Source organism: Erythranthe guttata, chromosome 4 (assembly GCF_056151865.1).
Source record: "Erythranthe guttata isolate IM_541 chromosome 4, IM_541, whole genome shotgun sequence".
NCBI classification, from domain to species: Eukaryota; Viridiplantae; Streptophyta; class Magnoliopsida; order Lamiales; family Phrymaceae; genus Erythranthe; species Erythranthe guttata.
In genome coordinates this window covers 15991768-16010489 of record NC_142536.1, presented here as the reverse complement: position 1 = coordinate 16010489, position 18722 = coordinate 15991768, and the positions used below count along the sequence as shown (strand labels likewise).

Genomic DNA, 18722 nt, shown 5'->3' with positions numbered 1-18722 from the left:
CCTGTAAAGGGCAAGTTCACAAATCTTTACTTGTGAACATTTTTAAATTCTGAGTATTGATTTAGAATTCCGCTGCATGTTTGTTCAAGTGTCATAACACTTAAGACAACACCTCTGTATTAAACGAATTCGGGACCATAAATTCTTTCAAAATGAAATCCTAGTAAGGAGAAAAACGTCTTTTCACTCTTACGTCACACGACGATTTGAGATCAAACAATAAGGTGTTACACTATGACCTCATGTCGGTGTTCTAGGTGAGCTGACACTTGTTTAATCTAAAACTCCATTAAGTGAGGCACACCTAAATACTAATATTAAGACTAATACTGATGGAAATACGAACCAATTTAATGAATTGCATTTTCCTCGTTTGTAGCGATTGAGTAGATCATCGACGAAGAGGTTCCAAGTGACAGAAAGAAAGAGCCACACAACAAAGCAAAGCGAAAGATCGACAAAAACATTCCCAAATTTCCAACCGTTGATCGCCTTGATCAAAACGAAGGTGTTGCTTGCTATTTGCATCAAAGGACAACAAATCGTTACAAACTCACCCATTACCGTCCACTTGTCATAATTAGCTCTTTCCTCCACCGCCTTCTTCATGATGATGTCACGACGATACGCGTACTTCATGTACACCAAAAACGCCGAGATCATTGTTGTCAGCGGCGCCACCCACAAGAAACTTGTTCGATTAATTTTGTGAGCAAGATTCGTTTACTAAATCCAGAGTGTATTAGGGAACTCATTTTTGCTATCCGATTTAACTCCCATCGTATAAACGAACACGTAGTATGCTGCTAAAAGTATGGTATCGGACCCGAGCCTTTGATATATACCGCTATGCTAAATCTGAAGATAATAAACCGAAGAAAAATACACTAGAAATGCTCATGAACGAAAAGTATAAAGCAATTCTCCCCTCTTTAAATATAATTTATGTCGACTATAGTTAATTCAGCTTATTTTCTGCATTCAAATTCTACAAATGTCAAGTATTGGTAGACTCTGGTCTGAAAACAGTGGTCGGTGCAAGAAAATTCGTACCAGGTTCCAAAATCTGCATCCAACCAGACATCAACCCTAGAGCACACCGTTCCAAAAACTCCCGCCGCGAGCGAACAAGAATCCAGCCCCCGCTCCTCCCAGGCCTCCCCGATGACCTGGCGATCGCCTGCCTCATCCAGGTCCCACGCGTCGACCACAACAAGCTCCGCCCTCGGATTCGGCTGTGCTGTCCTCAGCTGCTGCCACCTGTACCTTTTCGGGGGCAAAGACCCCCTTAAAGGGTCAATGAGGTGAGTGATTTTCTACAGCGCCCGAACGAACAAATGGCACAGGGCGCCAGATATGCTTCGTAAAAGACACTTCTTTGGCTCGTGCGTGATAAACAACTGTCTCTACGTAGCTGGTGGAGAATGTGAAGGCATACAGAGAACACTTCGCTCGGCCGAAGTTTACGATCCGAATAGAAACCGGTGGAGTTTTATAGCTGATATGAGCACAGCTATGGTCCCGTTTATCGGAGTTGTTTATGACGGGAAGTGGTTCTTGAAAGGGCTCGGTGCACATAGGGAGGTTTTGAGCGAAGCTTATACACCGGAGAGTAATTTGTGGAGTCCGATTAACGATGGGATGGTTTATGGATGGAGAAATCCGAGTATTTCTATGAACGGAAAGCTTTACGCGTTGGATTGTAGGGACGGGTGTAAATTGCGTGTTTATGACGAAAAAACGGATTCTTGGAGTAGGTTCATTGATAGTAAGATTCATCTCGGAAATTCGCGGGCTCTTGAGGCGGCTGCGCTTGTGCCGATTAACGGGAAGCTCTGTATTATCCGGAATAATATGAGTATTAGTATGGTGGATGTTTCGGGTACGGATAAACGGGCGGAGGGCAGTTCGGGGATTTGGGAGAATATTGCGATCAAGGGGCATTTTAGGAATTTGTTCACGAATTTGTGGTCGAGTATTGCGGGGAGAAGCGGGTTGAAGAGTCACATTGTGCATTGTCAGGTACTTCAAGCATGAAATAGAAGTCGAAAATAATAATAATAATAAGGTTATGAATTTAGGAAATAGGACTTTTGAGGAAAGACCATATATTATTTACATTGATGAAAAAGAGATAGCAGATTATGACTTTTCGAACTTGCTGTACATTCTTTTGTTGTATTTTCGTCTTTAGGTTGTATGTTTTCTCCGATCGTGTTTCTTTTTTGTGAATATCGGTACTCGTTCCGACATATTTTGCGCGTAGACGAAAAAGACTAATTTCTTGCTTTTAATTGACATGCCTGCATATGCATATATACATATATATACATATATGTACATATTCTAAATGCAATTTCATGATCACAATGTATAGATCTAGTTTGATTTCTATTGGTATATCGATCGGGTGACTTGTCGCTTTGCGCTCGATTTTAATTCAGCTGTTTTTTGAAATTCTTTGTTGTGCCATTGTCTTTCTGCAGCTACTGTTTAAATTCTGCTCCATTGTTTTTTTTTTATATATATATTATTTCTATTAATTTCAGCAATTCTTCCGTACTTGTTATTATCTGTATAGTGTATTTTATACGTATCAATTTATAATGATATCTGTAGATCTAATCATATATATATATAATATACATTATATATATTATTTCTATTAATTTCAGCAATTCTTCAGTACTTGTTATTATCTGTACAGAGTATTTTATACGTATCAATTTATAATGATATCTGTAGATCTAATCATATATATAATATTACCAAGAAAGTTTATTTAGCTAGACGTTTTGTCGACACGAAAAATAATTAATAGGGTAAATTACAAACACCCCCTGAGGTATGGTCAAATTACAAAAACCCCCCTCTTGTTTGGATAATTACATCTAACCCCCTCAACTATGATTTTTTCTTAGACCTCCACATTTATGGTGCCAAATTCAACATAGTCATCTAGATTTCGTGAAATGTGGTCCAGTTTGTACTCTTTTTGTGTAAAAAATACAGTTTCCGATGCACCACAAACTGATATATACAATCTAAAAATCACATATTATGATCAACTTGCTTCATAATGTAGAGTTTGAATGGGATAAAACGGGTACAAAAGTGATAATATTCCATATAATCTCGAAGATTCCACTAAATTTGATGAGTTGAGGGGGTGGTTGTAATTATTCAAACAAGAAGGGTGTTTTTGTAATTTCACCATACCTCAGGGGGGTGTTTGTAATTTACCCATAATTAATATTGGTCTAATTTATTTAGGGTAGTTATTGGGCCAGATTTAGGAGGCCCAATAGAAGTATTCGATGGGCCAAAAAATAATTTAAACAAAAAAAGGAAAAAATGAAAAACGGGGATGGGCGTAGTGGAAAGAACAATTTTGGAATTATAAAAGAAGGGAAATGCGAGTATATATGCTTTTATATCAAATAGTGAAATATGTGTTGTACCTTTCCGTATAACAAAATAACTTTTGGGGGTTTTTTCCAAAAAAAATAATTGCCATGCCATGCATGCATGCGTAAAATTAAGAAACTAGGTACCAAATATAATTCACATAGAATAATTGTGGTTGTTGGAAATAGAATCTATGCCAAAAAGGAAACAAAAAATCAAAAGCATAATCTATTACTTAAGTTGATGGTTATCATTCCAAAAATATTGGTCATGCTGCCTAAGATACAAAATAATACCTAAAAATAGATAATCAAAATTTGTATATATATATATATATATATATATATATATATATATATATATATATATACTGAATTACTATCATCAATCAAATTAAATACGTACTCGAAAAAAGGTAGAAAATATCAAAAAAAAAAGGAGGTGAAAAGATCGAAGAGATGGCGGGAGAGGGAGATGAAGAAGTTGGTTGGGAGCGTCCACAGATGGTTGCCGAAGCACAAGTTGAAGGACGAGCCATCTGCTTACTTAGTTTGCTGCAGGTAATTACTTATATAAAAAAAATTAAAAAAAAATATTCCATCAATATATATATATATATATATATATATATATATATATATTTATATTCAATAATTTTGTACAAAAAAAATTATTTATTAATATTTATATGAATCAGGTGACTGTGGTATGTGTGACAATGGGTGCGGAGGTCGCACTGATAATGAGAGTAGGTGGGCCGAAGCATCGAATAAGTTTGTTGTGGGTGGCGCCGTTCACATCGATTATCTCGGTGTGTTTGGTTTTGTGTCGTTATCGAGTTGACAATAACCCAATGATGACCTGGTTTGGTTATACTATGACGGTTGGCTTCTCTGTGCTGCACATAGTAAGCAGCACGTTCCACTTGCTGAACGCGCTCAACGGTTGGAAATTGAAGAATTTTTTAATCAACTATCCGCTTATTTACGCCGTATGCATCTTGGTTTCTGTCATTATCCACATGTCTTATTTGGTAGAAGACATGAGCTAGGATTATTAACTCAACGATCGGCCATCTGTTGTTATGCGTGATGCCGTTATTTTCTGTTTATGTTTTTCTCTTGATTGAATTTTAGTTTTATTTTTCTCTTGATTTAGAAACCCACCCATGCCAAAAAGGAAACGAATTAAATCAATATTTGTCATGATGCATAAGATTTAAAAAAAAGTAATTAGAAAACAAACTTGATCTATATATATTGCATTAATAGTAAATCAAACGTCATCAAATACTCGATCAGACAAAACGGAATAAAAGAAAAAGAGAGATGGCAGTAGAGGGAGATGAAGAAGCTGCAGATGGGTGTTGTCGTCCACGGAGGGTAGTTGTAAATTAATTAATATTATTTTTTTTGGTTTAATTTTTGATACATTTCTAATTAATTTCATAAATTCTTCACTACTGTTATTATTTGTATAAATTTTTTCATACATTTCAATTTATTCTGTTAGATCTAATTATATACATTTCATTTTCTTTTTATTTTGAATTCAGAATTATATATTTCAATAGAAAAAAAATGTTTAATTTCTGAAAATATCCGTTTAATTAATTTCTATACCCCACAAATCATAGTTGATCCCATTAAGATAAAATGAAATGAAATGAAATGAAATGTAAGACATGCCGAATACACTAAAATAAATAAAATCTTATTAAGATAAAATGAAACGAAAATTACACTAGTACCTCAAACAGGGAAACATAATCCTAGATTCAACACAGTTGGAACAAAGATAGATAATATAATATAATAATATGAAATTAGTTAGAAGAGTGGTTCAAATTAAAATTTAAGCATGGTCAAGTGCCCAGGGCTAGGTTCAATAAAATATGCAAGGTAGCATCCCCAAATTTCCAACCCTTGTGCACCTCATTCGTAGCGACTTCTTTCTCTCACCTCATTCGTCGCGACGGCACACGTACTTAAGGTGCATCAGGTACACCGACACCACGGATGACAGTGGCGCCGCCACCGCCGCCATGAAGCTTGTTCGGAGCTCGACTAGTTTTGCTCTTACAATATATACACAAATTAAAATGAAGAAAATAGCTGTTGGTAATTAATTATGTATGCCCTTTTCCTGGAATTAATTATGCATGGTGTTAATATATATTATATCCATTAATTATTATGGGATTTTATCAAAAATACGAAATTCTTCGCACTCAGATTTATAAAATTCTTAGTGCCATTCTGATCTTATCTTCCAAGTATTGTTTGAACTCTGCTCCAATATTTTTGTTTATCTTTTTATATCATTATTTCCAAGCAATTATTGTACTAATTGTTATTATTAATTTGTATGTCACGTCTATATTATTTATTTTATACTACGTATTGATAGATTTATATTGTGTGTAGATGTAATTATAATGGTTGGAAAAAGTTTATTTAATTTCTCATAATAGAAACGCGTAAATAAATTAGATGGAATGTAAGACTAAAATTCAATATAATAAAGAGAAAAATAAGACTAAAATTCAATCAAGAGAAAAATAAAACTAAAATTCAACCAAGAGAAAAAACATAAACGAAATTGAAAAGTGAAAACGAAAAATAACGGCAACACGCATAACAAAAGATGGCCGATCGTCGAGTTAATCCTAGCTAGCCGCCTTCTACCAAACAAGAGAGGTTGATAATGACAGAAACAAAGATGCATACGGCGTAAATAAGCGGATAGTTGATTAAAAAAAATTTCAATTTCCAACCGTTGAGCGCCTTCAGCAAGTGGAATGTGCTGCTTCCTATGTGCAGCAAAGAGAAGCCAACCGTCATAGCATAACCAAACCACGTCATCATCGGGTTATTGTCAACTCGATAACGACACAAAACCAAACACAATGAGATAATTGATGTGAACGGCGACACCCATAACAAACTTGTTCGATGCTTCGGTCCACCTACTCCCATTACCAATAAGATCTCCACACCCATTGTCACACATGCCACAATCACCTGATTCATATAAATAGTAAATAATTTTTTTTTACAAAATTATTGAATATAAATATATATTGATGGAATATTTCTTTTTAATTTTTTTTTGATAAGTAATTATCTGCAGCAAACTAAGTAAGAAGATGGCTCGTCCTCCAACTTGTGCTTCGGCAACCATCTGTGGACGCTCCCAACCAGCTTCTTCATCTCCCTCTCCCGCCATCTCTTCGATCTTTTCTCCTCCTTTTCTTTTCGATATTTTCTACTTTTTTTCGAGTACGTATTTAATTTGATATTTGATGATAGTAATTCAGTATATATATAGACCATTTTGATTATCTATTTTTAGGTATTATTTTGTATCTTAGGCAGCATGACCATATTTTTGGAATGAGAACCATCAACTTGAGTAGTAGATTCTGCTTTTGATTTTTTGTTTCCTTTTTGGCATAGATTCTATTTCCAACAACTACAATAATTCTACGTGAATTATATTTAGTACGTAATTTCTTAATTTTACTCATGCATGCATGGCAAGACAATTATTTTTTTTGGAAAAAACCCCCAAATCTTCTTTAATTACTTTTTATTTTTTATATTTTATTAATATTTTCTTAAATTCTTTTAAACAAAAAATTGTTTTTTTTTCCCGACAAATATGACTATAGTTGAATATGACTGTAGTCAAACTAGTTTTGGTCTTACAATATATACACAAATTAAAATGAAGAAAATAGGTGTTGGTAATTAATTATATTATGTATGCCGTATTAATTAATTAGTACCGACTACGTCGTCTACTACACCTAGCTTCCCCCATGCATGCCATATTTGTTCCATAGTTTGAATTTTTCATCCAAAAGTATCATTCTATATTATTCTGGCCAGAAAATAACTAGATAATACACCTGCACCAAAAAGTAGTATATATATATATATGGTTAATGCTTACTTTTTTATGTTTTAAACTTATACGTATGAGTATGACCAATATTTGGAATCAGAATATATATGAACTGAAGTTGAAGATTTTGCTTTGATCTCACTTAATTTGTGGCAGGGATCTTAATTATTTATTCAATTCCCCACCACCACAATTCCAGGTATATTCAATTATATTTGTGCAGGTAAATTGATTTTGCATCGATTTTTGTTAACATTTTCTACATGAGCATATATATGTATTTTTTTTAAATTAAATCTCCTAACCTTTTTTTATCTCAGCTCTAGTATTGTTTGAACTCTGCTCCATTATTTTTGTTTAATTTTTTATATCATTATTTCCACGCAATTCTTGTATTTCTGTCATGTCTATATAGTTTATTAAATACGTATCTGTGTGTAGATGTAATTATAATGGTTGGGAAAAGTTTATTTAATTTCTCATAATACATAGAAAGGCGTAAATAAATTAGATGGAATGTAAGGGCCCGTTTGACAGGATTAAGCGCTGAATGCTGAATGCTGAATACGTGTCTGAATGGATAAGAGTTGTGTCTGAATGCTGAGCAATTAAGTTCATTTGATAATTAAATGTCTGAATATTGTTATTTTCCTATTTTACCCTTATTTAATGCTGGCGTTTTATTTATTAATTAATTAATTTTGATTAACATATATAAATAAATAAATAAAAAATTAAGCATGATCTACATAATCAATAAAATTTGAAATTTAAAATATTTACCATAGAGAAAATATAAAATTCAAACAACTAATAAATATAACATTCACAAATAAAAATAGTTAAAATATGGAAATACATTAAAGTCGCTAAAATTGACCTAAAAGATTAAAGTCGTTAAAATCAACGTCAAATATTTAATAAATTCTAATTGGTCACTCACTCAGTGCACCAATCGAGTTGTTATCTCATCGCGAACATTAGCCATATACTGCATGTCATCGACCTCCCACCATGGTCCGGTAGTTGTATCGTTATTCTCGTGGTCTTGTCCATCCTCATTCGCACCATCAAAAGGCATATTGGGTTGATCAAGCTCCTCAAAAAATTTATCACTAATACGCTATTTTCTTATAAAATTATGCACTGCAAAACAAGCAATCACTATATTTCTTTGCACATCCAATATGACTCTATTATTTTCATCCGATTCCTCCATTCCTATATTCATGAATATTTATTCTTCAAAGTTAACCCTCACGAGTTGTGATTAAAAAATAGAAACAAATGTCACGGTGGTATTGATAATTTGCAATTAGCCGAAGCTTCAAGAGTAGCTTTTGTAGTGTATGATTTTTTTAAATGCTAAATAGATGAAGACTATGTAATGAGATATTGCATGCTTATCGTATCTTTAATTACGTATTCTTATTTATGGATCATTGGACCAAAGCAATATTTCTTTATTCCATCGAAAATCAAAACGACTTAACCTAAAAAAAATCATGTCTAGGGCAAATTGTACACAGTACGCACGAATCGACTGAAGCCTGAAAGATCACTCCATATAAAATATATATATATATATATTCAATTTCTGAGAGATCACTCCAATATAATATAATATAATATATATATATATATATATATATATATATATATATATATATATATATATATATATATATATATATATATATATATATATATATATATTCAAATTAACAAAAAAGAAAATCTCAAATCTGGAGAATTGAAGTACATGATTTTGAGAGTACAGATTTTGAGAGTACACAGCTACTACATTGTGGCCCGAAGTACGAGAAACAACAACATTAACAAATAAAATATATATATATTCACTTAACAAAAAATAAAATCTCAAATCAAGAGAAGTATATGATTTTGAGAATATATAGCTACGACATAATGGTCAGAAGTGCGAGAAACATCAACATTAAAAAATTACTACGAATAAAAAAAAAATCACAGGGCAGATCGATTTTTTTATAACGATCCCTGCTCAATTATATATTAATTTGTGTATAATTATAAATTGCAGATAGAGTAATAGAAAACTCAACAAAAGAAAATAAAATTATAACAAAGACTAAGAATTTGTCAAAACCGAAAAAAAAACTTACTCGGGAATTTGAAGAATTTTCTTGCAGAGTTCTGCTATGGATTTCAATGATGTGTGAGCAGTGGTGATGAAAAGGCTCGTAGAAGGGATATATTTTATGATGGTAGGGTTGGAATTTACAAGGTATTTATGGGTAAAAGAAATAAAAAAAAATATTCAGAACTAGGTCTGACCGAATAAGCGTGAGAATTGCGGCTGAATCGGTAAGCAATAAATCTTTCAGTTAAGAGATTCCCTCCAAACACGCTAAATATTATTATGCTGACCGAATCAGCGGAAATTAGTCATTAAGAGGCCAATAAGAGGTAATCAAACGGGCCCTAAGACTAAAATTCAATCGAGAGAAAAATAAGACCAAAATTCAATCAAGAGAAAAATAAAAGACTAAAATTCAATCAAGAGAAAAAATATGAAACTAAAATTCAATCAAGAGAAAAACATAAACGAAATTGGAAAGTACTGAAAACGAAAAAATAACGGTAGCACGCATAACAACATGCAGATGGCCGATCGTTGAGTTAATAATCCTAGCCGCGTTCTACCAAACAAGAAAGGTTGATAATGACAGAAACCAAGACGCATACGGCGTAAATAAGCGGATAGTTGATTAAAAAATTCTTCAATTTCCAACCGTTGAGCGCGTTCAGCAAGTGGAACGTGCTGCTTACTATGTGCAGCACAGAGAAGCCAACCGTCATAGTATAACCAAAACACGTCATCATCGGGTTATTGTCAACTCGATAACGACACAAAACCAAACACACCGAGATAGTTGATGTGAACGGCGCCACCCACAACAAACTTGTTCGATGCTTTGCCCCATCTACTCCCATTACCAATAAGATCTCCACACCCATTGTCACACATGCCACAATCACCTGATGATTCATATAAATAATAAATAGTTTTTTTTTACAAAATTATTGAATATAAATATATATCGATGGAATTTTTTTTGATAAGTAATTACCTGCAACAAACTAAGTAAGAACATGGCTCGTCCTCCGACTTGTGCTCCGGCAACCATCTGTGGACGCTCCCAACCAGCTTCTTCATCTCCCTCTCCCGCCATCTCTTCAACCATCTGTGGACGTTCAGAACCAGCTTCTCATCTCCCGCTCCCGCCATCTCTTCAACCATATGTGGACGCTCCCATCCCGCCATTTCAACCATATGTGGACGCTCCCAACCCGCCATTTCAACCATATGTGGACGCTCCCAACCCATCTCTTCAACCATATGTGGACGCTCCCATCCCGCCATTTCAACCATATGTGGACGGTCCCAACCCGCCATTTCAACCATATGTGGACGCTCCCAACCCGCTTCTTTGTCTCCCTCTCCCGCCATCTCTTCGATCTTTACTCCTTTTTTTCGATATTTTCTACTTTTTTTTTTGAGTACGTATTTAATTTGATTGATGATAGTAATTCAGTGTATATATAGACCAATTTTGATTATCTATTTTTAGGTATTATTTTGTATCTTAGGCAGCATGACCAATATTTTTGGAATGAGAACCATCAACTTGAGTAGTAGATTTGCTTTCGATTTTTTGTTTCCTTTTTGGCATAGATTCTATTTCCAACAACCACAATTATTCTACGTGAATTATATTTGGTACGTAGTTTCTTAATTTATTATTCTACGTGAATTATATTTGGTACGTAGTTTCTTAATTTTATGCATGCATGCATGCCATGGCAATTAATTTTTTTTGGAAAGGTACAACACATATTTCACTATTTTATATGGTAAGAATTGATATTATTATCATGCATAAATTAAAATTGTTTTTTTGATAATTAAATATGAGAAATTAAATACGTACCAAAAGGAAAAATATGTGCCAATATATATATATATATATATATATATATATATATATATATATATATATATATATATATATATATATATATATATATATATATATATATATATATATATATATATATATATATATATATATATATATATATATATATATATATATATATATATATATATATATATATATATATATATATATATATATATATATATATATATATATATATATATATATATATATATATATATATATATATATATATATATATATATATATATATATATACTACGCTGTATGTGTTCATGATTGCCATTAATCTCTAGGAAAATCCAATAATTTTTCTTCTTGTCCAAATTAGATTAACAAAAATCTGCAATTCTTGATAACACAGCAGTACTGCACACACAATGGCGGGAAACCTTACAATAACAACAACAAGGCCAATCTCCTCCTCGCTTGTGATTGGTAAGCCGTTAATCGCTAATTAATTAAATTAAATTAAACAACGATTAATAATTAATTATTGAAAGGGATTTATGTTGATGGTGCAGATTCAAAAGCTAAAGGGGAGTTAATGAAAGAGAATTGGCATATGCTGTATAAGATGCTTTGGGAATTTTTGATCTCAATGCTAATTGTTTCGACTTCGGCGTATGGACTAATATTATTCAACAAACTATATGCTTATGTGCTTGCCCTCGGAACCGTGTTGGCCGCGATTAGTGTTATTCAGGGAGTCGGAAAAGCTTATTTTACGTATTTGCTACATATTGGACGTTTTGATATCTTGAGCGCATGGAGTCGGAACACACTTGTCAGCTTATTATACGGCACTGTCTATCGCGACGATATTCTCCAAACTAGACGACATCGCTCGTCTCACGGTAATTAATTCAATTTAACTATATCTACTAGTTATAACTCATCATGACTAGCTATATACCATTTACCATATTACTTAATATATTCTTCATTCGTACACAGATACCTCAACAGCAAATAGAGCAAACTCAGTGGTGATTAATATTGGTGAGTTAAACATGCATGCATGGATGCACCAAGTACAGTACGTACACTACAATAATATGTATATATAAATTTGATGTTTTATGTGTACGTACTGCAGATTCAGATACAAAGATAGAGTTGATGAACGAGTATTACATTTATATGGACATCCGGATTGTGGTTTTCATCGGGTCGATATTTCTCGCTCTCTCTATGACTTTTCTCGTAAAAAAATTTAAAAAACCGGAGGTTCTTCCTATGGCTGACGCTGCAGTTGTTATGGCCACGGTTTGTTTTATTCTGATCGTCGAAAAAGTTATTGTGATGGTTTTACTCCATAGTGGGTGCCAAAGCTGCGTGCGCGCGTGGAGTCGGAACATGTTAGTCAGTTTATTATTCGACCATATCGAAGCCAACGCCATTTTCGAACGTATTCAAGATAACGAAGCATCACCAGCAGCGGTAGTTACACCTCATCATCATGATAATCATCTTCAATTGGTGGTGTCCCAATAGTATTTACATCTTATCTTCCTCGTCTGAGAGTCACTCTAATTCAATTTAGTATTCTCATGGTGGTTGTGGCTTATATATAATTAGGTGTATTTTTTTTTTTTCATTCGATCCTTTATATATCCCTACATGTTAGATTTTGTAATTGTGAAGAAAATATTCATCTTATTTATATTATATATTAGCAAAAATTGTCATGTTATTGATTGAGACTACATATTTTTTTATATATTATATATAGATTTTTTTAGGTTTATAGGCATATTATAAGTTAAAATCGGGAATAATGTCACTGCATTTGCCTAATTTCTTGGTCATTATAATTATTGTATGGTTGAATCATGAATGTGACACGAGGAATGTTGAGTTGATAATCTTTTGTTCCGTATTATCTATCACCTTAGAATTCCAATTCCACTAATTAGTAATTACCCCGTTTCCAATTTTGCCCTTATTACTCCTATCTTATCTCAATCATTAATTTTCAGAAATAATGGAAACAATTAATGGAATGAGAATTAGTGGCAAGGGTATTTTTGTCATGTTTAGTGTTTTTATCTTTCTAATATATGTGCATATTTATTATCTTTCTTAATATGTGTGCCAAAATTTAGTGATTGAAACGGATGGAGTATCGTACTTCAGCTGGTAATGTACCAATTCATGTATAAATGCAATAGTGTACAAGGATGTAATACATTTGGCAGTGCAGCCCCTCGAATCGAAATTGGTTGGTTCCAACCTCGACGAAATCAACCGGATTTAGCTCGGTTCACTTTTGGATTTGTAATATTCGGATATCCGGTGCATGGATGGATTCTCTGTCGGACGAGATATTAAGTACGAAGAGGCTGTAAGCTTTCAACAGCAAGATTCTTGGAATGCGTACGTCACTACTATTTAGCATATTGTGAAATCAAATCGAAATTCAGGTTTGTCGTTTACTCTTGACACCACAATTCCAGGTGTATTCAATTTTGTGCAGCTAATTGATTTTGCACCGATTTAATTTTGTTAACATTTTCCACAAGTTTTAGAAAAAAAAAATTTAATCTCAAAATAAGACCTAATAACCAACCTTTTGTTCCATTCAATTTGTTAGAAAGAGAAATGTATTCAAGTGGGCTAATTAAACTTTCATTCCCAGCCTTTTTTTTTATACAAAGCTAGTCCTCACTTAACATCACCTAATTTTAATTATTTTTATAATAATATTGCAATAGTGAAAACTCTCGACAAGCAAAATAGGCACCCGGTGTATATATATATATGACAAGAGACGTAGCATCTAACTCTCCGCAAAATAAGTATATATATTAAATCAGGTGGGTGGACGACAACACCCATCTAAAGTTTATTTAATTTCTCATAATAGAAAGGCCTAAATTAATTAGATGGAATGTAAGACTAAAATTCAATCAAGAGAAAAAATAAGACTAAAATTCTAAAATTCAATCAGGAGAAAAACATAAACGACATTGAAAAGTACTGAAACGAAAACTAGCGGTAGCACGCCTAATGAGTTAATCCTAGCCGGTTTCTACCAAATAAGAGAGGCTAATAATGACAGAAACCAAGATGCATACGGCGTAAATAAGCGGATAGTTGATTAAAAAAAATTTCAATTTCCAACCGTTGAGCGCCTTCAGCAAGTGGAACGAGCTACTAGTCATGTGCAGCACAGAGAAGCCAACCGTCATAGCATAACCAATCCACGTCATCATCGGGTTATTGTCAACTCGATAACGACACAAAACCAAACACAACGAGATAATTGATGTGAACGGCGACACCCACAACAAACTTGTTCGATGCTTCGGCCCACCTACTCCCATTATCAGTGAGATCTCCACACCCATTGTCACACATGCCACAATCACCTGATTCATATAAATAATAAATAATTTTTTTTTGTACAAAATTATTGAATATAAATATATATTGATGGAATATTTTTTTTAATTTTTTTTTATATAAGTAATTACCTGCAGCAAACTAAGTAAGAAGATGGCTCGTCCTCCAACTTGTGCGTCGGCAACCATATCCCAACCAGCTTCTTCATCTCTCTCTCCCGACATCTCTTCGATCTTTTCTTCGATATTCGATCGTTTCTACTTTTTTTTCAAGTACGTATTTAATTTCATATTTGATGATAGTAATTCAATGTATATATAGACCAATTTTGATTATTTATTTTTAGGTATTATTTTGTATCTTAGGCAGCATGGCCAATATTTTTGAAATGAGAACCATCATCTTGAGTAATAGATTGTGCTTTTGATTTTTTGTTTCCTTTTTGGCATAGATTCTATTTCCAACAACCACAATAATTTATATTTGGTATGTAGTTTCTTAATTTTATGCATGCATGTATGGCATGACAATAATTTTTTTTGGAAAAACCCCCCAAATCTTCTTTTGTTATACGGAAAGGTACAACACATATTTCCCTTCTTTTATAATTCCAAAATTGTTCTTTCCACTACACCCATCCCCGTTTTTCCTTTTTTTTTTTATTAAATGGGAATTAACCATTAAACACTTGATTTACTATATATGTTGCTTACAAAAGAAGAGTAGGTTCTCTAAAAAAAAGAAGAGTAGGTTACAGTTTTTGGATTGTATAAATTTTGCCTGAGATGAATATTTAAGATTTTCCTGTTACTTCGTGATTTATTTAACGACACGGACACATTACGACAAATGACATGCAATTAACTTGTCTCAAAATAACAAACAGCTAAACAATTGTAACAAAAAATAAATAAATAAATTTTTTAATTAAACGGCTAAATCCTTTTACCAGTAATATGTATTGTGAATTGTGATTCACATTAACATTAATATTGTAATATATATATATATATATATATATATATATATATATATATATATATATATATATATATATATATATATATATATATATATAGGGTCTATTAGATATAACCCCCTTAAACATTCAAATAATAGGGGTAGACCCAAATTTATATTTGCCGTTTTGATAACAGCCCAAACTTTTCTTAATTACATAATTACCCTCAATCAAATCCCACAAAATCCGTTACTTTACCTTTTGAAATAAAATCAAATCCCTTCCTATTTTCCCGTTAAATCACTATCATCCCAAACCCACTATCGAATAAACTGCAAAACCTTCCAGAACAACTTCCCAGTACGGCCGATTGAAAGGGGAAGACGTCTGCACTGCCGTGAAACGACGATTTTCGTGCACTCCGAGCAAGCTGTCGTAGGTACGTCGTCTCCACTCGCTGAATCGCTATCATGCATCGATTTGTTGATATGTTTTGGCTAAATCGACTATCACGTTTGTGTAATTGCAGATTTGTTATAATCGCATACCAAATTCGAGCACTAAATCAGTGATATTGCAACAATTGATGGGCAGGACATCCACCAGAAGTGATATCGTCGTTGGCCACCGCCGTCGCCGTCGCCGTCACTGCTCCAATCTAGGGTTACTCAAATCTAGGATTACTCAAATTTAGGGTTTTGATAATTCTTCGGCCCATAGTTGATTAACGAGATGCATAGTCGAATTACATCTGTATTAATATACTATCCCATATCATTTAATAGACTATCTCAGTGGTATAATTTTACTATGGATCTCGTTAATCGACTATGGGCCGAAGAATCATCAAAACCCTAGATTTGAGAAGTGACGGCGGCGGATTTGTGTTTTAAAATTAATAGACTATCTCATATCTTTTAATAGAATATCCCATGTATCTAATTCGACTATGAGTTTAGTTAATTGACTATTGGAAAAATAATAATATATATGAAAACTGAATAATATGTTTGTTTGAAATACTAATCAATTAGGGTAATTTTCCTTATTATATGAAAATGATTAAGGTAAATAATAATATATATGAAAAAATAATAATATACATGGAAACTGAATAATATGTTTGTTTGAAATACTAATCAATTAGGGTAATTTTCCTTATATCATGTAATAGACTATCTTATTGATCTAATTCGACTATGGATCTCGTTAATCGACTATGGATCCAGTATTATTCAATCACATAGTATATTAATAATTTCAATATAGTACATTGATCTGCTATGATAGTATATTACGGTTATAGTAGTGATATGAATTGTGTTACAAACAATATACCACTAAAATGACAAGAACATTGAGAACAACACCAACGTAAAGTATTCCAACATAACCAATAAAATAGTACATTAATAATCCCATAATTTCAATCTAGGGTTTTGATAAAATACATAAAACACATCATAACACAATCAAACCAATATGTCGAGTTAAAAAACTCTAGTACATTAATAATCTCATAATAGTATAATAAAATGATAATGGTAGTATCATACGGTATTCATAATAGTATACTACTATATTACAACGGTTTAAAACTTAACCGAAGTTACCGAGCCATTACATCGTAAACACCTGTTTATAGCAACCAACCCACCAAACCTCAACAAAATCCGTACGAAATTCGCCATCGAAAAAACCTAAAATCATGAAACAAAATTAAAAATGCAAAATACTAAAAAATGATTAAATAGACTGCAAATACATTTGAATGACAATACATTAATATCATCAAAAATAAACTTAAAATGCAAAATCCATACGCTAATTTAAAAAAGACTACGAACTATATTTTAATGTACTACCCAGCACACTTAAATCGGCTGTTATAAACAAATAAACCAACTATCGATCGGGATAAAAAACATGAACTCGACCACAGCGGACAGTTATTTCAATTAATGCGTAAACCAACTACGATGTTCATATAAAACAACTCTGGTCCGATATGCGTGAACCATCCTCATCTAACTCTGTCAATCCTCTTCCAAACAAACATCATCAACCAAAAAATAACGATGTATATATGACGGAATAATTTTGTTAAAAAACGTTCTACTTAATAGAATCAAGTATCAACACAACTCTTAAAAATTTCTAACCACCGTAATCGACAATCCTAGACATTGAGCGAAAAATAAAAACGAATAACGCATTCATACCCGGTTAACAACGTCCAACAACGAACGCTCAAATTCGATCCTATTTCAACGACGGTGCAGAAATCTCCAAAGACGATAAAAAACCGCTGGAATGCTGAAGAGAACCTTCGAAAAATATTGTACACGATTTGATATAACGGCCAATGATCTCACGTAATTTTATTCCGTGATTTTAGGAAACGTATCAGCAAATCTCAAATCACGTTGTAAAGGAAATAAATGCCGTTTAAAAATAAAACAGGGGTATGAACAAGGGGGTTATCCCTAATAAACCCTTATATATATATATATATATATATATATATATATATATATATATATATATATATATATATATATATATATATATATATATATATATATATATATATATATATATATATATATATATATATATATATAGAGGTAGTAAATGTTAGAGATAATTCTCATTGCATTAATTGTAAAATATTATCTCTTGATTGGATTTTTTTTGTGTTTACTTATAATAGGTTATAATAGGGTAAACAACATAAAACCCTCCTATGTTAAGGAAAACCTGCGCCAAAATTCTCTGTATATTTTTTTTTTTTTGCGTGAAACTCCTTGCGTTTCATTTTACTTTGCACGAAATCCTCTTTTCCGTTAAAAGTTAACACCGTTAACTATAGAGGGGATTTTAAGCAAGTTTTTTTTATAACATAGGGGTATTTAGTGCATAATTTATACAATACAAGGGGATTTTATGCAACATTAATTTATTCATTTAGAATTTTCACATTATTTTCTTAAATTAAGTCGAACACATTTATTCAGTTACAATGTAAAAAATATAAATTTAATATGTGTGGTAAGTATTTTAAAAAAATCAATTTTTATATGATATAATTT

The 18722-nt window shown here is 32.4% G+C and overlaps 1 protein-coding gene, 1 long non-coding RNA gene and 1 pseudogene across 3 annotated transcripts; 2 read left to right on the top strand and 1 right to left on the bottom strand.

Annotated features, from left to right (window-relative positions):
* Window positions 1-613: 613 nt before the first annotated feature.
* On the top strand, window positions 614-2424 carry LOC105972528 (F-box/kelch-repeat protein At1g55270 pseudogene; annotated as a pseudogene).
* A 9268-nt stretch (window positions 2425-11692) lies between these two features.
* On the top strand, window positions 11693-12900 carry LOC105972527 (uncharacterized). 2 transcript variants are annotated; one of them, XM_088817676.1, is made up of 4 exons: window positions 11693-11759; window positions 11846-12178; window positions 12279-12310; window positions 12421-12900. In XM_088817676.1, exons 1-4 carry the CDS (start codon window positions 11702-11704, stop codon window positions 12436-12438), a joined length of 441 nt encoding a protein of 146 aa, XP_088673802.1. In that variant the 5' UTR covers window positions 11693-11701; the 3' UTR covers window positions 12439-12900. The 2 variants fall into 2 exon arrangements, with proteins under 2 accessions (XP_088673802.1, XP_012852941.2); XM_012997487.2 differs by having other exon boundaries at window positions 12279-12323.
* Window positions 12901-17104: 4204 nt separating this feature from the next.
* LOC148771271 (uncharacterized) lies at window positions 17105-17988 on the bottom strand. Its single transcript, XR_016031057.1, has 2 exons — window positions 17853-17988; window positions 17105-17330 (listed from the first exon to the last, which is right to left on the bottom strand). It is a non-coding gene; the product is annotated as an uncharacterized LOC148771271 (long non-coding RNA).
* Between the last annotated feature and the right edge of the window lie 734 nt (window positions 17989-18722).